This window comes from Protopterus annectens, chromosome 17.part0, assembly GCF_019279795.1.
Source record: "Protopterus annectens isolate FY-2018-M chromosome 17.part0, PAN1.0, whole genome shotgun sequence".
In the NCBI taxonomy this organism is placed as follows: domain Eukaryota; kingdom Metazoa; phylum Chordata; order Ceratodontiformes; family Protopteridae; genus Protopterus; species Protopterus annectens.
Window position 1 is genome coordinate 97,259,906 of NC_056751.1, and position 22,640 is coordinate 97,282,545.

The following is a 22,640-nucleotide window of genomic DNA, read 5'->3' on the forward strand; positions in this document are numbered from 1 at the left end:
ACTGTATTCTAGGAAAAGTAAATAATATTCAGTTTCATATTTACTGCAAACAAAATGTTCTCAGGATCATTTGTTAAACGAGTACCACAGATTGTTATCTTAAACTTACATTTGAATGCCCTCTGACACAGAGAATTTGCTCCAGTAGTGTAGAAAAGGCGGTAAAAATACCACATCCAACTCCAAAGCAGCACATTAAGAGTACATATGCTCTATTCTGGAAAAGCTGCAAAATAAATAAGTAAAATAGAATAAATGTCAACCAGTAAATAAAACTACAGGAGATGAGTGACTCTCTAGATCCGTAAATTAGCAATATGACACAAAACAATGGGATAAATATAAGGATAATACAGGAATCAATAACAGAAGATGGACCAAGCAGAACTCTATACATAATGTGACTACCTAAATTATAATAAAAAGAAGCCTGCAAAACCATTTTACTATTAGTCAAAAGCCTATTAGTAGCATTTTCCTAATACAAATGGATATTAAGACAATTTAGATTTATTGTAACTTACTAAAGCAAGTATACTTAAAAATAAATAAAGTCAAATAAACTAAATAAATATTAAAACCAGCTTCTGACTTCATATTACCATAAGCAGCTAAACCATGTAATGTCATAAATTTGAAATTTGGTTAAGCATTGTACCATGGTCCTTGAACATACTGAAAAAATGCAGATGCTATATTACAAGCAAAATTTCAACTTCTACACACAAAAATACAAGGAAAAACATCTGCAGATTATTAGATACCTAAGGTGCAGTGAGACAGACAACCTCACGAAGTATGGTTAAGGGACAGAGACAGAACAGTAGTCAATGCAGTAGAAATATATGTGTGTATTAATACTATGACTACAGTATAAACAGGAGAGCTGCCCTCTTACATTAGCACCACCATGCTAATTATGGGATTACAACAAGAGGAGCATGTATACAGCTGGTGGGGTTTGACGTTATTGGCCCGAATGCACCAGTAAAGACTTAAAAAAGTAAAAAGTCACAGATACTCAGAAACAACGTAGCTAAAGGGCAGGAATTTCCTTAAGTCCAACAAAAGGAGGCTGAGGAGAAACAGCGGCAATATGAACTGGAGGCCAAACATTTAGAAGCCGAGGAAAACTAGAGACAATGCTGGCATGAAATGGAGCTTCTTACCCTTCGAGAGGGTCATGGAGGTAATGGGGAAGGGAATAACCGGACCCCAGAAGCCATAAATGTCAGTAAGCTTTTTCCTTAATACAGGGACGGGGATGTCTTTGATAGTTTTATTTATATATTTGAGAGAGTATGTAGACCGTATGATGTTGACTGTGAGCTCTGAGTTTGGCTCCTGACTCCTTTACTCCATGGTAAAATTGTTCAGGCCATGTCAAAATTGTCTGGTGCAGATTGTCTGAATTATAATAAAGTTAAGAACTGTCTTCTAGATTGTTTTAAACTAACAACTGAAGTTTACAGAAAAAAGATTTGTGAACATAGATGCAAGACAGATGAAAGTGTGCATGATTATATTGTTGATTTAAGGACTTACTTTCACAGATGGGTGAATGGGTGCCAGGTCACCACTTTTGAGGGACTGGCAGACCTTGGAACAAGCCCTTAGTACTTTGCCTGATGACATGAGAATCTGGTTAGCAGACAGACAGTGTAACTCTGAGAAGGAGTTGGGGAGAAAAGGGGATCTCTACTTAGCAAGCAGAGCACCAGTGCATAATAAAGGGATACCCAGTGTTGCACGTGAACATAAGGGAACCCATGGGGGGAAGTCTAAACCACTCCATCAGAGTACACCGGTAACAGGGAAAACTACTAGTCCAAGTACATGGTTAGAGATTAGATGTTTCAAATGTAACCAGAGAGGCCACATAGCAGTCAAATGTCCATCGAGTCAAGGTGAGAAACAAAAGGTGAGGAAGCCAGCAAGTGGGGGGGGGGTGACAAACTGTCAGTGGTAAGCTATTTGGAAACAACAGGGGTGCCAAACTATCACCAAAATCTATATCCTATCTTAGTAGATGGTAAACAGGTTACTGTTAAGACAGACACAGCTTCTGATATAACAATTGTGAGGCCTGAAGTGGTTAGAGAAGAGCAGTACTTGCTAGGACAGTCCACTCCAATCAGAGCTTTGGGAGGGACCTCATTCCAAATACCACTGGCTAGGGTTCATCTTTAATGGGAATGTGGAAGAGGAAGCAAACAGGTAGGTGTGTTTGAGGATACTCTTGCAGATCTCCTGATAGGGAATGATTTTGATGATGCAGTACCTTGTGTGCATGCAGTGACACGCAGTGAAGCTTGGAGACAGGCATGTATGTCCAGTAGCCTGGGCAAGACTCAGACAAATCTCATACATCAAGCTGGGACTGGTGTGATGGCTATTCTAGAGAAGAAGCTTTCTGTAGGAGTAAGTCTGAAAGTGAGGCACAGCTGCTGGTAGGTACTGATGTTCCTTTGGACACAGTGACTGCAAGGACGGAGGTGAGTGATAGTACCCAGATTGTCAGTGAGGCACAGCTATTGGTAGTTACCGGACTTCCTGTGGATGGGGAAGTCGGCAGAGTCACAAGGTCGAGTTGAGACAGGCTCAACTTACGGACTCTACATTACAAAGCTTGAGAGAGATGGCTAAGGAAGCAACTGAGGCTCAAGGAGGAGGGAAGCTTGTATATGGGAATAAAGGTTTGTTGTATAAAGAGTGGGTCCTAAGGGGGGACTGAAAGGTGAGGTAGTATGGCAGCTGGTCGGGCCTAGAGCTTACCATCTGCCACTTCTAGCTATATTCCCTAATATTCCTTGTGCAGGTGATATTGAGGTAGAGAAGGAAGGTTTGTTGTATAGAAAGTGGACTCCTAAGAGAGGGCTAGAAGGTGAGGTAGTATGGCAGTTGGTTGAGTCTAGAGCCTACTGTCTGCCACTTCTAGTTATTGTTCCTAAAATTCCTTTTGCAGGTAATACTGATGTAGAAAATGTGGTAAATGCTTTGCTAGAAATTTTTAGCAAGGCAGATCTTCCGAGGGAGATACTGACTAATCGAGGTGCCAACTTCATGTCAGACCTGCTGACTTGTTTGTGGAAGCATTGTGAGGTAAAACATTTAGAGACCACCCTTTACCATCCCCAGACTAATGGTCTTATGGAGAGGTTAAACTCTACATTAAAGACTATACTACGGACATTTGCAGATCAAAGTGGAAGCTATTCAAGCGTGACCAGTTCCTATTACTAAAAAACAAGTGAAAGCATTTCTAGAGACAGCGGGGTAGTAAGGAAAATTAGTGCCCTGTTGTGGTGCAGTGGCTGCACCCCTTACTGACCCAGCTAGGAAAAAATAAACCGGATAAGGTAGTATTAATCACAGCTTGCGAACAGGCATTCCAAAAACTTAAAAGAGATTTTGAGAGGACCCCCTGTGTTAGCTAGCCCAGATTATGGCAAAGAATTTGTTGTGCAAGTAGATGCTTCAAATTATGGGGGTGTGAAGCTAAGTTTCCTCAGATGGAGAAGAACACCACAGTGGGGTTAATAATGCCAGTGCAAAAGGATTGCCTAGGAGAGGAATGGGTTGATACTCACAGACAGACCTATTTTTCTCAAGTGTCGCTTTTCAAGTGTCACTTGAAAACTGTGCTTGAGTCACGGGGGGGGGGGTGAAGAAATTAGACACTGTCATCTGTGCTGGCATGTCTGGCTGAAGTTAAGTTTTTGTACATAATTAACCTGTGTATTATATACCAGCATGACTAGCTATGATATTGTAAATAAATTCTTATATGTTGGTTTATAATCTGTTTCTACAGAATGTTTTAAGGACTTGAACACTGCTCCTTTACATTTCTAACTGCGCTTATTTGTGAAGAAGATTCTAAATGCAGACTGTCTTAGAATCAGCTGATCTGCAGATGATGTCATCGGAATTTTGACAGTTGCTATGTGTTCCTGCCAGACGCTGAAAAACAGGAAGGGACTTTAGTAAACAGCTGTTGGTTGATTTTCGAATTAGAAAATGAAAATTAGAACTGGAACAGTTGTGACAGTTAAGCTAGTCTATAAAAGAGCCTGTTGAAGACAGTTGAAGTCAGTTGTTGCCAGTTAATAGCCAGTTATAGTTGCCAGTTGCAGTTGTCAGTTATTCACAGCTGTACTGTGCAGTGGATACCCAAAAAGGACTCACCAAGAACTGTAAGCCTGCCTTTGCTCTGTTTTAATGATTTAGTTTAGATCAGGGACAGTGTTCTTTAGTCAGATAGGAAAATTATAACTAATCAGAGTTTTTCTACATGTTGGATTTCTATCCTTCAATATTGATTGCAGTTTCCTGGTGCTTGAGCTCTGTTTGTTTATTGGGAATTACTGTTTTATATTTTTAATCACTTTTGCTCATTATTAAATATTTTTATTAACTTACACTGTGGCTGGTCAATCAGTGTTTTCTTTAGGGATTTGAGAGTGCTTATACCTGCTTTGATAGCTTCCTGGGCCATGTTGCCTGGTTGTTTAGCTCATTTGCTATCATTTGTTTTAATATCCAATTTTCATACTTGGACACCTCTTTAAAGGGGCATGTAGGCTCTCTGATTGGTGGAAGCGTATTACCATATTATTTTGGGGAAGAGGCACAGCTGGAAATCTGTGTCAGGCTTTCCCAGAAGTGTTTGGATTTGTGAGATTTAATTTATTTAATTATGAGTATATCAGAGGTCTTAAACTGGGACACATTGCTCTGAAGTGCGTAATAAGTAGTTACATTAGGGGTGGACAGAAGTATACAGTCCAGTCACAGGTTATACAGCATGTTCCTGTTGTGCCCTTAGGGGAAAGTGTGCAATTTTACGCCTGTTTAAGTGACAGTCTCACACTGGAGTCAGTAGTGAGGACTGAAACTCCTTAGTTACTGACCCAGCATAGTAGGGGACATCACATTATTGCTGCAGTCTGGTGGGGTACTGACTGGATGTCCCAGACCCATTGCTCCTACTTCTACTACTGGATCTCTCTGGGTACCCTTCTTCCATATTGCCCTCGTTTTTGCCTGCAAATTCTAGTATTTTATGACTTTGCATTTCTTTCTGTATGTAAGACACTGTAGTCACTGGGTGTAGAAATTTCAATGATCAATGCTACCTTAGTCTTCTTTTCATGGACTACTATATCTGGTTTCCTCACATCTATTTTTTGAACTGTTGGTAATGGGGGATTCTATGTGATGTAAACTTCATCATTTTCTCTAATGCTTTGTAGCTTATGTTTCCAATGTTTTTCAGTTATTTCAATACTATAATGTTTGCACAATCCTCAATGCAATAGTCTGGCCAAATTATTATGCCTTTCAGTATACAGTTCTTCTGCCATTAGTATATCACGACCAGCAACAAGATGTATGACTGTTTCCAATTCTGTTTTACAAAATCTACAATTGTCTGTTTCTCCCACATGTTCAATGGACTTTGTAAACCAACGTGTATGTACTCCAGTGTCTTGGGCTGCCAATATTAACCTTTTGTCTTTTGGTTTAAATTCACCTCTCCTCAACCATTCCTGCATTCAATCCTGATCAACAAAGGTTCTTCCGAGAGTTTTCTGTACTTGCAACTATATTTACATATTTTACACATTTCTTGCCTTCTCATCTGATCCTTCACCTTATATTCTTTCTTTTGTTTTTTGGCAAATTCAGTTGCTACCTGATTTGTATCTACTTCTGGTCTGATTTCCATTCCTGCTTGACACCGATATGCTTCTGGTAAACTAAGCAGGGAAGTCATCTTAGACTTATTCTCTTCATGTTTTAAAACTTTCACAACATTTGGGTCTTGTCAGGTTAGCAGATACAGATGAAGGCCCATACCTCCTTCCAAATGGGGAATACATAGCCTTGGTATACACTGATTTTTATAAATCATTTGATAAACATGAAGCATCCTTCTTGTCTTCCTGTCAAACAGATTCAACGCCTTTTGGGACCAGTGAATCACTCCAAAACTGTAAGTTAAGACAGGAAGAGCACATTGGTTTATAGCTTGGACTTTGTTCATAAGTGTCAAAGCTGTTTTCAATATTAATGTTAGTCTTCTAAAGTATTCCTTACTAAATTTTATTTGCATTTGTTCATGTTTTATTGTTGGTCCTTCACCAATTCTCAAACATTTATACCCTTCCTCTTGCTAAAGTTCTTTTATATCACATTCCTGTCTCATTTTGTGCATGTGATCTTTTTACCCTTTTGTTTGGATGCTTTAAGAATGCAGATTTAACTGTTTTATTTCAGGTGAGTGGTACCCTATGTGTAATTCATTCTAAATACCAGTCAGATTAGCAAACTTCACTTCATGGAGAATATATTTGTTTATTCATTTTTTAACGAGACAAGACCCACAAAGCACCAATGTTCAAGACCAGATCCATTAAAAGGCAACCTAAGAAACTGCCTATGGCCCAAAAAAGAAAAAAAACTCATTTGTGTGTCTCTTTTTCTTTCAACATTGATAAAAGAAAAAGACTACATTTCTCTGATTTTCACTTCCAAGAACTTTCTCTCTTGCTCTCTCTCATTAGCTCAGAAAGAGACTTCCTGGAGCTTAAATAAGTGTGGTCTTGTCAGGTAGCAACATTGCTACTAGTTTTGCTGCTTTTGCATTATGAATGAGCTTGCTGCCATGACATCGGATAACCATGGCCTTTTTTTCGGATTTTCTGCCTGCCATATTCGAGAGATCAGAGACTGCCATATGGAGAGACTGGTCTTCTATTTGGTATAAATTATGCTTGGTATGTTGTTTGTCCTGAAGTGTTGTTGCATCTCAAATTTATCGGAAAAAAAATGAAAGCTGGACTTACTGCGACTTATCTGTCTGGCTACTAATAACCACACTGTAAATGTTTAGAATGCTATTAGAAATGGAATAAATGTGTCTACAAAAAGAATTACGTTATCAGCTGAAAAATGTTCTTGAATGTGCATCAGGGGACAGAAACGTTCAAAGTGTTTGAAACAAAAAGATGTTAAAATTATCTGAAACTTCTCTCAAAAAACAGAATACCTCTTCCAAAAATGTGGATAGTCCCAAATGACTTAAATACTATTGGAAGGAAGTCAATTAAAATTACTTAGTTTAACAATTAATTTCCCTATAAATAATTCCAGTCATAATGCTTCTTTATTTTGTATTTTTATGTATTTATTTATTTATTTATTTATTTATTTATTTATTTATTTATTTATTGTGGCTTGATTCCATAGGTTTCTTCTTTGCCACCATGAGAGGTAGCTTCACTGTTAAGGCCACTATTATTCACCTCATCTCCAATACTCATTTTCACTCCAGGGCTGGATTTCCTGACTATTCCCTACAATCCAATCCATGTAAATTTGGGTAACACTGATATGCTCTGCTAGTAATGTAATGCAATTTCCCTATGAGGGAATCTTCTTTATATGCAGTAGAATGTGTTTGTTACTTTTTTCCTTCAGAGATGGGCACATGATGAAACATGTACAAAGTCAACTGCTTTCTAATTCTGTGAATGCCCTACTTTGTACTAGGACTGTTTAACCTGTATTACATATTCTTGATACAACAATAACTGTATAAGCACCCTGCTCCTACCAAAAGTAAAAGAAAGCTATTACAGACTGTAGTTTTTCTACAACCAGCCCACCATTCCAGACAGATTCATTGGTATCACCTAGTTTGGTAATTTTTTTTTCACATTTAGTGAAATGTGAATATTTTATTTCTTCTTCATGGATATATGCTGGAGTGCCTTTTGTGTGGAGTCTGCATATTTGTTCTGTGGCCTTGAGGGATTTTGCTGGAAAGGGGTTCTTTTCTCCACACATATCAAAAATATGTTAATAACTTAAATTGGCATTCCTCCAAACTGTGCGTGGGTGAGTATTAATGTGTGTTTGTGTGTTCCTTTACCTCCAAGATGAACATCAAACCAAGTAACATAGATTTACAATCAGCCAGTAATAATCTCAGTCATTGTTATTCAGTCAGTAATAATGCCAGATGGTGTCACTAGAGTTCTGTTCAGAAAATGCATACAAGCATTTCTGACTTCTGCTTCATATTTATGAGCAGTAAATGCATGCCTCATATGCATGCTGTCTCCCATTTTCCAGAAGTGCCATCTCATACCTACCCTCTATCCTTTTTGCAAGAGTAAAGTATGTTGAACAGAGTCATACTGTAGGCAAGTAGAGATAGAAAGAATCATACATTGTATCCACGACTAAAGAAAGGAGCTCATTAACAGCTGAGAGCTTTAATCCACTTAGTAACTGCCAGATGTTCGTTAACATCTTAATTTTCTGATTAATCACTGAGGATAACAGTCAGTCAGTAATGCCAATTCATTAGAGTTTCATAGTTCTTGTTCAGAAAATATATTTCAAGGTAATTGCACTTCCCTGGCATGTAAGTCTCTGAGATGTTAAACTACTTCCTGTAGTGAAAAGTACAGTTTCTGAATCCTTTCACCACTTCCGCTTATCTGCTGTGTGACTTAGAGTACTTCACACAGACAGTGCTCTTGGGTCACCCCTGAAAACGGTCACTTTGTACAGACAATTTACCTGGTTAATAAACAGATAAAATCTGAGCCTCTGTTCCTTCATTATTTTTGGCTTTTGTCTAGAATTCTTGAGCAAAGATATTGAGCGATATTACTGTTCATTCCTTTCATAAATTGTGGATTTCTGGTAATTTTTTATGGATTGCAGTCATTAAATAATAACAGGCACATGAGTTTCAGAACTTGTATCCCTCAGAAAATGTTTGTTAATGCAAAGTTTTTTATCCTAATAACTTTATAAGTATATAAGAGAAACATTTACAATCTATTTCTGATTTGGGGTCTTTACCTCTGATTCTTGAGCTAAGAAAGAAAGAGTTCAGAAAGCAAAGGGAGGTTGCAACAGTCCACTGTGTGATTCTAACAGCAGTAAGCTAAGATATGTTTCTGGACCATTTTTTATGAATGTATGCATTGACTTGTTCTCAAGCAGCTATTTGAGGTGCGCAGTCATGCATAAATGTGTGGTTCCTGCAACACACAGTAGTTAGGGAATAAGGGGAGGAAGGAATCAAATGTAGTAAATAGGAGAATCATCATATGAGCCATGTTCTTTTGGTACAATTCTTGGTTCTCTTGTTTTACTGACTGTTGACAGTGTGTTTATTATTTGGCTGTGAATAAACAGAACAGCATGTATTCTACATTTTAATGTTAATATTTTAATGGTGAATACATTTTCAATTTAGCTTATTTTTCTTTTTTTTTTGCAGGCACATGGGTGTGAAATGCACTGTGTTATGCTACAACAGTCTGTCTGGTACTTAGTACAACAGGAGTAAGAACTGATTCTGTTGTGCAGGGTTTGATTCCTTCTGCCTTCATTTGTCTGTTTTGTGACTCTGACCTCACCAGACAGCATGCACAAAAGCATCCAGCGGGCTGTCCTAAGCTGTTAGCAAATGCACTGCACATTTATCTTTTGAATTCCTGCACCTTCACACAGATGCTAACTAGTGCTTTATATGGGAAAAAATAAACGATAACTAATAAATCTTCTACATTAATGGTAGAAAAAAGGAAACTGAAGTTTGAGAATGCTTTTATGTAAGGTACAGGTAAGTAAGAGTGCAGTTAATGTCATACATCATACACATTTAAAGTAAAATTTGTAGAAATATCACAGGAGGGAGAGACAGAGAGAGAGAGTAGAAGGGAAATGTTAAAGTGGTAGCAGTGGGTAAAATGGGATAAATGAGTAAAGCAGTAGTAGACAATAATGTTTAAGTTACATAGGAAGCTTTTGAGGGTACGACAGCTGAAATAATGACAGGTACACAAATGTAGGTTATGGGGTAATATTTTTTTCTGATTTTTTTAAATATTGGTTGAAAGCAAAAGACTGCTGACCAAATTTGTGTCGGTGAAAGGTATATTGTTATTCAAGCTGCTCTCAAGCTAATAATACACATATTTCAATAGTTTATCAAAGACATGTAGCAACAGTCATATTTTCAGATTTAGGCCAGGTTTTTGTATGTTTTGAATGAAATGCTCTAGCTGCAATAAAAAATCCTCCTTTGATTGGTGAGACCGAACATATCTATTTTGATACCTTCTGCACACTAGTTGGGATATTTTTGCCAGTGTGCTGTGAAGGAATCATTATTACTAATTTATTTCACTGCATCTACAAGAATATCTTTCAACTAATTATACTAGAGAAATATATCATAATGTAAGTGTGAAACAATGCTATTGAATTACAGTGGCACCCTCCCAAAAAACATCTTCAAAAAATATATAGCAATTCCAAACTATTCTTCTTCAGAAAAGTACTGCCGTGAGAAATGTGTATTTTTTCAATTAACAAAGTTGCCAGGTAAAGTGCTGCTTTACTTGACAAATGTAGTATAATTTTTACCATTTTCATTCCTGTCCAAAAAGGTTCAGAGGTAGAACTAAGTGCACTGGCTGATGGAGGTGTAGGGGGTGCTTTTTCCCGAATGCCAGCTGTTGCCAAAATACACGCCAATGTAGCAGGGATAGAATAAATACCCAGCTGAAAAATAAAATACAGTTCATAGTTGTTGTACACTGATTGTGGACCAAAGAATACATATTCAAATGCTGAAAATCAATGAACACTGCATCTTACCATTAATGGAATGTAGCTTTTGTCTGTCACAATTATTGGAGAAAGCAAATTGGCTAACATTATTCCAAATGGATTTGCTAGGTAAAAAGTAGAGAAAAGAAGAGTTGCATTTTAACATTTCTGTTACAACTTTCAGTATTTTCATCAAAGAATATATCAATACTGAACACATACATCAACTAAATTCTTATAAATGTTTTTAAGTTTACAAATACATGCAATCCTATATTTATCAACTGCACCATGTGGTAAATCATCAGTGGTGCAATCTAGGTTAAAACCCTTGGCTTTGTTAAGCAGTCACAGGAGGACTTGTGGAGAATGCCAGTAGGAAACAAAGTATTTTGAATTAGCTTGGTAAGGATGCTGAATAGTAAGTATACAAATCAACTATCCCACATATGTAAAGTACTGCAAACATAGCCAATCCTGTGGATTACTAAGAACATTTGTGTATACACACATATATAATTGCACATATGGACATGTGACAGTGTTCTGTTTACCTGGTTATAGTTTATTGTACAATTTCCCCCAGATTTAATTACTTACTTACTTATTTAGATTTGTTAACCAGGATAAAGCACTGATCCAAAAGAAAAAAATTCAGGCTGTTCCTGGGGAAATGAGAAAAGAAACATAAAGCAGCAACAATAAGGGACAATAACCATAAGCAGACAAATTAAAAACCAGGATAAACAGTAATGATAATATTCATTTTAGTAACTATGAATATGGATGAATATAACATTGTAATAAAATAAAATACAGAGTGAAGAATAAGAAGGAAAAGAAGACGACAAATGAAAAAGTAAAATGAAGTAAAAGAAAAAAGAAGGAACACGAGAAAGAGGGAATTAAAAAATTGTGAATAAGACATAGAAAGATGCATAGGTTAAAAAGAAAGATGAAGTAGAATGAAAGAAGATGAAGTGATGCAAAGAAGGGAGAAGAAAGAAAGAAAGACCAACCAACACTGAATAACAAAGTGAGTAAGAAGTGGTGGTCATAAAATTACACAGAAGAAAAGTTACAGAAAAGGAGGACACAATTTACTAAACCCAAGTAATGTCAGACATGCAATGGCAATTCATCTTCTAGGAAAAGGTAGCCTTTGCAGTTTTTCCTAAATTCAAAAAAAACATTAAAGTCTCTTATGACAGGAGGGAAGACTGCTAAATTGTATGGCCTACGATAGAGAAGCTATGATTGCTGCACTTTTTAATGAGGGGTAGTATGGCATGACAGAGCTTGAGCAAGTTGTGATTTCAGATTATATAGTCTCTCTCTCTCTCTCTCTCTAAATGTGATTCATTTGGCAACATAAGTGAAGGAGTTTAGATTTAAAATCTGAAACAGCAGGGTACCACGAAATAGCTGTAGTCTTATATTTGACTGGTAGCAAATTAGCTTCTTTCCTGAATATAGAGAAATGATGCTCTGTTTGAGCAGGGAAGATAAAATGACAAGTATTTTTTTTTACCTACAACATGAAGGATGTTGAGGTTTTTCATTGAAGCACGGGAAATTAAAGGAAGAGACTATTCTAACTAAGCCATTAACATACCTTCCTTACGGCTTCTTTTCCTTAATGAGATAACAAGTGTGAGATCTTATAAGCCCAAAACAAAGTTTAGTGGATTATAGCTTTAGTATTGTGGATATGTAATTGAAAATTTAGATTTTGATCAAGACAGAGTCTTAAGTATTGAATGGAAAGTTATTTTTGAGAAGATTAATGTGATGGTCCGAAGAGGAGGATTTCACTTGGGTGATGAACCAAGCAGCAGTATTTTAGTTTTTTTTTCCCGGGGGGGGGGGGGGGGGGTTAAGTTTTAGAAGCAATCCAATTTGCAAGGGATAGGAGATCTTGTTGCAGAAATATTTTACAAGATGAATGTGATCTAGAGATGCTCATGTCATCAGCATAAGGAATTACAGGAAGATGGAGGATGTCTAAAGAATGACTCCTGGTATGAAAAGAGCAAGAATGACAGAATCTAACCCTTTAAGAAGATCATGTCTATTTTCTCAATGAGTAAATCTCAGCCATACTCAACGAGAGAAAAAAACACACAACTGAAAAAAATATTTTGATCACAGCAACAAATCAAACAAAACACCACCATCTTTAACCTTCAATAGGAACTGAAAGATCAGTAATATGCACATATCAAAATTACAAATTTCACTCCAGGCTGAAAACTTCAATTCTGCTTTCTTATTTTAAAAATTTTAAAACATTTCTTCATGTTCAGGTATATTCTGCTCATTTTCCACTGCTGAACTTGCTGTGTTACCTTCCCCAACATGATCCCCCCATACACACATGCGAGTTTGCACTAACACACACACATACACAATATTGTACAAGGAAAAGTATTACAAAATATGCAGTATCACAACAAATAACAGAAGCTGCACTAAGCTGAAAACTGTAAATATGAAAACATGCACTTTCAAGTACAGTTTTAATCACTAATTTGTGACATACTATAACAGCAACAAATCATAATGGGCTGTGAATTGTGTTGGACTTACTCATGCTTGGCTTGATGATACAATCAAGTTTTGTCCATGTGACCAAGTCCTACCAGGCAACAGTAAATCCAGCACAACTCACACCTCAATACTTGCTTTGCTATGAAAAATGTTCATGACAACAGGCTGAATTCAGAAAGATTCTCTCCCCCTGTGTTAGTTAACCAACTCAGGTTGAGTAATTAGTACGAAGGACAGAATCTCCAATTTAGAGACATGCTAAAGCCACACCAAGAAACATCTAATTATGGGCCATTACCATATCTCTAAATTGAACACTGTGCAGATTTGACCTCACTATTGTTCTCCTTATCAGCCAACACACAGCAGTAGCACAGGCACCTCTCAACATGAACACACATTCAGACATTCAGCACATACACACACACACACACACACACACACACACACACACACACACACACACACACACACACACACACTACCAGACATCTCCCACACAAATATCCATGCCCCGCAAACAAGCACTAACTGACATGCTGACACTCAAGGCACCACTCACTCACACATCTCCTCTCACATTCACAGCCGTGGCTTCTTTATATTTTATTTTTTTATTTTACTTTATTTTATTTTACATTTAACAGGGAGAATCTGACTGGATACATGCCCATTTTCAGTGGAGGCCTGGGGAGAAAAGCTCCACATGTGCAAAAAAAAATGTCACTCTAAAGTCATGGTTACATTGAAATTTAAACATTTAAAAAATTTTTAAAATAAGTGACAATATATAGTCATGGTTACGTTGAAATTTAGCAGCATTTTAGGTTTATAGTATGAAATATGTACACAAATCATTTCACAGCATAGAATGAAATGTTTGCACAGACTGATTTTAAGGATGATAATCAAGAGAAAAAATGGTGGTTAGATAAGAAGGGAAGTTGTTAGAAATTACATGTAGAAGGGTTGAAAACATAGCCTTAGAATGGGTAGGATAACAAGTTATCATCCTGATAATAATGTTCTCATGGCTGTTGAGAAGTGTACATAGTCTGGGTAGAGAAAGGTTTAGGAAGATTATACATATAGATTCATGAGGTTATTATTATTATTGGGTATTTCTCCTATGTGAGTTGTGGGGGGGGGGGGTTGGGTTAGTCTGGCTTTACACATGGACATAGCCAATGCCTGCTTAGGTGTTTCTTTAGGGATATTTTGAATTGGGGTAAGGAGGATGTAGTGGTAAGATCTGTGGGGAGTGTGTTCCATTTGTTTCCAGCAGAGCTGGAGAATAATGATTCTCCGGCTGAGTTGTTGGCTTTGGCATATTGTACTAGCATTCTGTTGGATAAGCGGAGGGATGCTAGGTTGCTGTAGGGGTGATAATATTAGTCAGAATGGGTGTACTGTTACGTTGGTAGAGGATTTTATGAATAGCTATGAGTTGGTTATACTGGAGTTGATTGGGTAATTTTAGCCAGTCTAACGTTTGAAGATTCTGACAGTGATGGGCTCTGTAGGCTGAGCCTGTGGCGTATCTAGCCATATCGTTATAGCAGGTAGTAAATTTGTTAAGGTTTGACTTGCTTAGGTTTACGAAGATGGGTGAGGCATAGAGAAGGGTCGAGAGGAGATGTGTCCGAGCTATGGCAGTTCTAGCCGATGGGGTTAGGAATTGTTTAATCCTATACAAGGAGCCTAGTTTTTTGTTAACTGTTTTGATGGTTTTGTCTATATGAGCATCATACTTCAGATTATTAGCAATGAGTACACCAAGAAGTTTTGTGCAAGGTTCTGGAGAGATTATGGTGCCATTGTTAGATGAGATTGTAATAACTGGTGATGTGAGCTTATGGGTAGGGGAGAAAAGTAGTAGTTTGTTTTTTTTGGGGGGTTCAATAGGAGACGGTGATTATTGAGCCAGTTCTCTACTTTGTTAAAGATGATTTGGGATAGGATTGTAGTTCTGTGGGGGTGGTGGCACAGCAGGTAAGCGTGGAGTCATCTGCATACTGAATACATGTTGCATCTGGGATAACTTTGGGTAGGTCATTAATGAATATGGAGAAAATGAGGGGGCCCAATATAGATCCTTGGGGGACACCAAAGGTGACAGGTAGAAGGGGGAATAGACTGTCTTTTCATAGTACAGCTTGTTGTCTGCCATGCAGGTAAGAGTGGAACCAGTTGATTACTAGGTTGTCTACGCAAAGTGATTTTAGTGTGTCTAGGAGTAGGTGGTGATTCACCATGTCGAACGCTTTGGATAGGTTGAGAAAGAGGGCTGAGGAGAGCTTGTTGTGATTATGGTTTTGATTAATTGTGTGAGAAAAGGAGAGAAGGGCTGTTGTACTATGGGCATGTCTAAATCCGTGCTGGGATGGGGCTAGGAGAGTATTCTGAATAAGGTGAGTTAGAATTTACTTATGTATAAATTTTTTCATTATTTTGGCTAAGGGAGATAGGATGGCTATAGGTCTATAGTTGGAGAGTTCAGTGGAGTTTCCCCCTTTGTGAAGTGGAATAATGTGGGAGATTTTCCAGATGGAGGGGACGTAGGATCCGTGGATAGTACGATTGATTAAGATGGAGATAGGGTATGCTATTTCATTAGCGGCTTTTTGTAGAAATTCTGCAGGAAGTAGGTCTGCTGCCAGGGTGGTGGGTTTTAGTTTCTTGAGTAGGGACTCAATACAGTCTGTGGGGATAGGATCAAATTTGAAGAGAAGTCTATTTTCCTGAGTGGGTGTGGTAGTATTAGAGGTGTTGGGAGATTATTAGCTAGGGACTGCACTGTTTCTGTAAAGAAAGTATTAAAGGTCTGTGCAACACATTTAGGGGGTAGATGTAAGGTAGTTGAGGGGGTGGGAGTTGAGGATTTACCTGGGTGGAGCAGTTTATTAAGGCCTGACCAGAATTTTTGTGGTTGAATTTGGTGCTTTTGCTGTAAATTGAAATAGTAGTTTTGTTTGTCTAGCATAATGGATTTTTTGCCTCGTTTCTCAATTGTTTGTATCTAATGTGGTCTTGTGGGGATTTGGTGGATTTCCAGGAGGTCCATGCTGTGTTTCTAGCAATAGGTTTTTGTCTAGTACCATTGGTTAGCCATGGAGCTATTTTGTTTTTGGTTCTGATTGTTCGTTTGGGAGCATGCCTGTCTAAGATGGCTAGGAATTTAGCATTGAAGTCTGACACTGCTTCGTCAAGGGGAAGTAGTTTAAGATTGGACCATTTGCATGAGTTAAGTTCGGCCTAGAAATCAGTCAGGTTAAAGTTTTTTGTATTCCTATGGGTTTTAAAGGTGGTTTGATGAGGTATGTCATTCCTTTTTCTAATTGTATAGGTTAGGAAGTGGTCACTCATGTCCTCAGGTTGTTGTGTCTTTCGGCTTTTCCCAGTTAGGGGTCGCCACAGCGGAACTCCGATCCGCTAATGATAGGCAGATAGATTTTTACGTGCCGAGTTGCCAGCCCTGACGCACAACCTTCAACGAAGGTACGCCCATTCACGCATGTCTCCACGCAGAAGATGCTCTAGCTGAGAATCAAACCGGACAGCGTCTTACTGTGAGGCGACAACGCTACCACAGCACCACCACCACAGTCACTCATGTCCTCAGGTAGGGTGCCTGATTTATATAACTGGGGTTTGTTGTTTATTAATATCCAATCTAGGATACTTTCCTTATTGTTGGACTTATTGATTCTGGTAGGGGAAGTTATAATCTGGGGGAAGCCATGTAAATTAATGTGGGTGGTGGGGTAGTTTGATGAACAGGTTTTCCAGTCGATATTGAAGTCCCCGAGAATAATAGTTTCTTGGGGCTGGTTAGTAGATAGCCATTGGAGGGTACCTTCTAAGGTGTCGGTGTTATCACTTGGGGGAATATAGATACATGCTATGTTTATAGATTTATGTTTGTTAAGCTGGATTTTTGTGATGAGTGTTTCGGAGTTGCTAGTTATCAGGCCTTGTGGGGTACTAATTGTGGATACTTCAAGAGTGGATTTATACATGATGGCTACTCCACCTTTCCTACCTTTCCGGTCAAGTCTTATTATATTGTAGTTGGGGGGGGCATAATCTCATTATCAGGGATAATGGGTTTGAGCCAGGTTTCTGTAAGGAATAGTAGGTCAGGGGAGTGCATGTCTAGGAGGGCATGCAGATAATGAATTTTCTTATTTATACTTCTGATGTTTAGGTGACAGACTAGTAATGAATTAGGGGCATTATATGAGCTCCGTAGGTTAGTGAGAGTGCCATTTGTGAAGTTAGTGGTATCAGGTGAGTTTGGGCCTGGGTTAGGATGGATGTCGCCATCGGCTATGAGGTTAGATAGTGATCTCCTTATGAGTTTGTGGATTTTCAGTAGGAGCTGGTGATAGTATTTAGTCCTACGGTTTATATAGGTAGCTTGTATGAGATGAAAAGGTTTTGGAGTAGTAGAATTAGAGAAAAGATGGGGTAGTGTGGTTGGTTGCTACTGGTGATACTAGAAGTAGGATACTGAGAGCTAGGTAGGTAGTGGTATTCATAGGCAGTGATAAGATAAAGTATTACAAGTGGGCATATGAGGTAGTAAAGTGGTCTAGTTTTTGGTGACAGGATGGGAGTTAGTGGAGACATTGTGAGGTAAATAGTATGTGTGATAGAGAGTGTAGGTGGGGAGATACAAGAGAGTGAATTGTGGGAAAGTGGTGGGTTGGGAGTGTGAGGTTGGGTGTAAAAGAATGTGTTGCAGTTGGTTGACTGTGATGTGTGGGGGTGGCAGTTAATGAGGGGGTATGGTTAGGTGAGTATAAATGTAGGAGTACTGGGGGCGGGTACGTATTAGGGGCAGGGTAGGGGGGCAGAGTGAGCCCGCAGGGCGAATGGAGAAGGTAGAGCCAAAGGAAGGTGAGCTTCAGGACAGGTTGGGTTGGGAACAATCAGCTGTGTAGATAGCAGGACAAATAGCCAGATTGCACAGAGGGAGAGTATAGGCTGAAAGGACTAGAGGAGAGGAAGCAGTTATGGTCGTGAGGGAAGAGGGGTAGAAAGTAGAAGTAATGAGTAAAATACACTGGATAGTTGATCAGGAGCTGCTCAAGAGGCTAGAGATTTACCTTCCAAAATATGACCACTCAGACATACATACACACACACACGTGCATGCACACATGCTCTGTTGAGTTAATCTAGAGCTGCCATCTCCATCGCCATTTCCAGGAGACAGCACATGGTTAATCACCATTAGCAAGCCCCCTGGACTGCTGCATATGCATACAACTTCTCCAGACAGACTACTCTCTGCCCTACAGCCACTACTGGTGGAAGACAGTGGTAGAAGAGGAGTCTCTGAATCTGTCAGGCTAAAAATGATTTGGAAACTTTCTGAGTTAAGGTGCCGGCAGTGTGGTAACCCTTTCTGAATCCCAGGGAGACATATAGTTGCTGATTGCCACAAACTGGAACTCTTAGAATGGTCTTTTCATGTCAAATGATATAAAATCCCACCAATTCACAGACATAGTAATCAAGGAATGATGCTTCTTAGCCCTTATCCAGGACTTTGATCAAGAAGGGTAAGTTCAAGCCAATAAATGAACTCAATGTCTGTGCAAAATGCTGGGAAAAGACATAAAAATGGGTCTGGTACACTTCCCACAACCATATGACACAAATCACAAGTTCTCTCAGAGTATTATTTAAGTATGCACATAATTTCCAGCCTGGTTTACTCTCTTTGCCTCTTTCCTCTAACCTTTTGAGCTGTAAGAAGTGCATATGAAAATGGTCTTCAGTTATCATACTGCCTGCTTACCAAACACATCAATCACTTAGGTCTGTTTCTTTGGTCATCTGGAAAATTGGCTGATCTAAAAAGATTTGTTTTCAGCCACAACCCAGAAATGGTTCAGTAGAAGCGATAAATGCCCAGTTGATTAGGTTGTAATTGCCTGAAACCAAACAGTTGAAACATCATTTGTTACTGCAGTATTGCTGCATAAGCAAGACCACTGTAGTTTTAATAAGGAGTTTCTCCTTTCCCCACTGTTGTGACTGTGGAGTTAGAATATCTACATTTATGTGGTAGGAATGGGGGCTTGCTCTCAACAACTTAGGCACAAGCAACTTTTGCTCCCCACAAAAACACTTAATTTGCTGTTTACAGGTGGCTTATGGGGAAGCGTGTTCTCAAACAGTTGTGATCAAGCAACGTTTTTATGAATGACTGCACACTGACCATTCTAAAGGGAACCCATAAACATGATTAAAATAAACAAATAAAATATATAATGCAGAAACAAAGCAGCAGTACACATCTTATACCAGTGAAACACAGACAGCGAGCTATCACAAAAATAGTGAACAATCAAATTACAGCAAATCTTTAGTATAAATCAGTGACTAAAAGCATAACAGTTAAAAGTATAATAGGAAAATACAAAATTTACTAAGTGACATAGAAGGAATATTTAGCCCTAAGGTTATGCTTGAGAATGGAATTTTGGACTGAAGTGAAGGTTCACTGCATCATCTGTAAATATCTATTACTTTAAGTGGCTTGACCAGCAACACAGAAAATTCTTGCTGTAATACTGAAGATGAGAGATGAGATGGGTTAGGAGGGTGAGAGATGAGATGGATTGGGAGGGTGGCCTAATGGTTAAGGTGTTTACCTTACAAACACAAGGTACAGGGTTTGAGTCTCACAAGGGATAATTGGCTAGGCTTAAAATGGCTCGTAAGGGCAGTTAGCCTAATACTAATCTATGAACCTATGAACCTATATAACATATAAGTGAGGAGGTGGAGCATAACATACATAAAGAAGGATTACATGTAAGCAATCATGAGTACGCTAGAGATAGTTAACAGCCATTGTTTAGAAGATTGCACATACGGAAGAAAAGCGGACATAATCAAAACTAAAAGGTCCAGAATGAAGATCCAGCTAAGTCTTTGAACTAGGAAACAGTGGTGTTAATAGGGTGGGAAGTATATAACAATGATGTCATAGGTATTACATATGGGATAATACTTCAGATTTTATTTTTATAAGTGGGAGTTGTCAGCAAGTAGGTCTGTGTGCAATGCGATCTTACCATCTTAGCAGTTTGGTAATGGTTGTTGTTGAGGGCACATCACAGCTAACACTTCATCCTTCACGCATTTTGAATATATGTATGCAGATACAACACACGGTATAAAGAAACTCAATTTTTATTTAAAGGAAAAGTCCACTCTCGCCTGCCATGTAACTGAACCCTGAAGCTTCTTTTCTCCATACAGTTTATTTCCCGTATGGTATAGTTACCAGAGGTCAGTCTGTGGTTTATAAAACTTTTTTCTTTCTTTGGAATCAATACATGTGAAAGCCCACCCACCTGCCCTTCTTTTAAGTTTAACCTCTCTTGTGCTTGGACAGAAACGTTTTCTTTAGCTGCATGGCAGACTGCAGTCACAGGGAAAATATGTAGTTTTTCTTCTAAGGTAATGTTCATAATCTTATACATGTAGTTCTCTGTCTTGCTGATGTCAGCAGCTGCTATGAAAAAAATGTGCAGTGGTGTGTAACCTTTCAATACTAATTTTATTGCAGTGGGGAACAGAAGCAGTAATGGTGCATATAGTTGGCCACATCTATCTGGAAAGAACTCCACTTGTTGGAGATATTCTTTTTTGTAAGTTTAACACCTTATTGGACAGCAGTGTTTTAAATTTATACAGAGCACATATAATTACTACTTGTTCATGTTCAAGGATTATGGTTTTGATAATGTGTTGCTATGCTAAAATGTAACATGTCAAAGTGCAGCAATACATCAACAGAGATGGAAGATGTAATGCAATAAGTTACTCTGCTTCAGGAAAAAAGAAAAATATCATAACTCAATTTCAAGAAAAGAAGGTTGCACTTATTTTGAAGCAGTACTTTACTGCATTAAAATGGTAGAGATAACACGACAGGAGTTATTTGAGCAAATACAGAATTTTCTACAACATTCAGAATAAAAACAAACATCTTCCACCACAAACACTGGGCGACAGCAGTAGGTTACATGTCTCTTGAAGTAACTGCTGCCAGCACTATCTCCTGTTCACAGAGATGGCTTTGACATCTCAAGAAAAGCATGCGAGTGGGTTTTTCAATACTTGAAGGACTACAAATTCACAGCCTTATAAAATAATGTAGTTCAATTATTATTTATTTCTTTATTTTTTGAGGATTTACAACTACTGTGAACAGGTTAGAGCAGTTCTGAGAATAATATAACAAAAAAACAGTAATTCAAGGAAAATGAAAAGAAGTCAGTCTCCAGAAGCGGTATAAGATGTCTGTGAATCAGATTACTCCTATTCTATTTACATGGAAGACAAAGCACTCCATTTCCTTACATCCTGCATAGCTCACATAAAGTGGACTTGAAATAAATTATGGGAAGCAGAAGATAAAGAAGAAAATAATATTAAGTTAGGATGGAAACACTGTGATGGCCATTTTGTGGTCAAACATTAATAAAAATAGGCTCTTAAAGTGATTTTTATTCATTAAACCATATTAGAACAAAAAGACAGAATAAAAATTGAGTCCCAGTATAAAGCTTTCCTTTACACTAGCTTTGACAATGCAAGAAGAGCATGGGAGTGGGTCTTTCAAAACTTGAAGGACTACAAATTGACAGCCTTAGAAAAGCATGCAGTTCAATTATTTTATTTTACTTTTTTATTTATTAATTCTTTTTAGGATTTACAACTACTGTGAACAGGTCAGAACAGTCCTGAGAACAATATTAAAAAATGGTAATTCAAGGAATGTGAAAAGTAGTCAGGCTCCAGAATCTGTGTAAGATGTCTGTGAATCAGACTACTCCCATTCTATTTACATGGAAGGCAAAGCACCTCATTTCCTCACATCTAGCATAGCTCACATAAAGGGGGTTTGAAATAAATGCTGGAAGCAGAAGACAAATAAGAAAACAATATTAAGTTAGGATGGCAACACCATGATGGTCATTTTGTGATCAAACATTAATAAAAACACTCTAAAATATATTAGAATACAAAGACAATAAAACTGAGTTCCTGTGTAAAGCTTTCCTTTATGATAAAATATGGCTTTACAATCCTGTTATTCAAAAGTGAACAGAAGGGGTTGGGAGGCTGGCCTAATGGTTAAGGTGCTTGCCTTACAAACACAAGGTACAGGGTTTGAATCTCACAGGGGATAACTGGCTAGGCTTAAAATGGCTCGCAAGGGCAGTTAGCCTAGTACTGGCCTATGAACCTATGAACCTAAGAAGAGCAAGGTGGAAAACTGACCCCCCCCTTCAGTGCAGACAGTTTAGCTTTAGCAATTAGGATGGCAAATGTGGAGAACAAATACCAAAAAGAAAGCCACTGCTATGTCACTGAATCATGATATTTATGGCGATTCATTCACATGCAAAAGCAGA

General features: G+C 38.2%; 1 protein-coding gene across 2 annotated transcripts in view; it reads right to left on the reverse strand.

The window, feature by feature from the left end:
* SLC49A3 (solute carrier family 49 member 3) overlaps positions 1 to 22,640 on the reverse strand; it is a 1,094,331-nt gene that overhangs the window by 748,429 nt on the left and 323,262 nt on the right. For both annotated transcript variants that reach the window (XM_044059106.1, XM_044059105.1), the window contains exons 4-6: positions 10,693 to 10,769; positions 10,459 to 10,596; positions 110 to 226 (exon numbers count right to left, since the gene is read on the reverse strand). In XM_044059106.1, the coding sequence (XP_043915041.1) occupies positions 110 to 226; positions 10,459 to 10,596; positions 10,693 to 10,769 (332 nt within the window). The remainder of the gene's footprint in view (positions 1 to 109; positions 227 to 10,458; positions 10,597 to 10,692; positions 10,770 to 22,640) is intronic.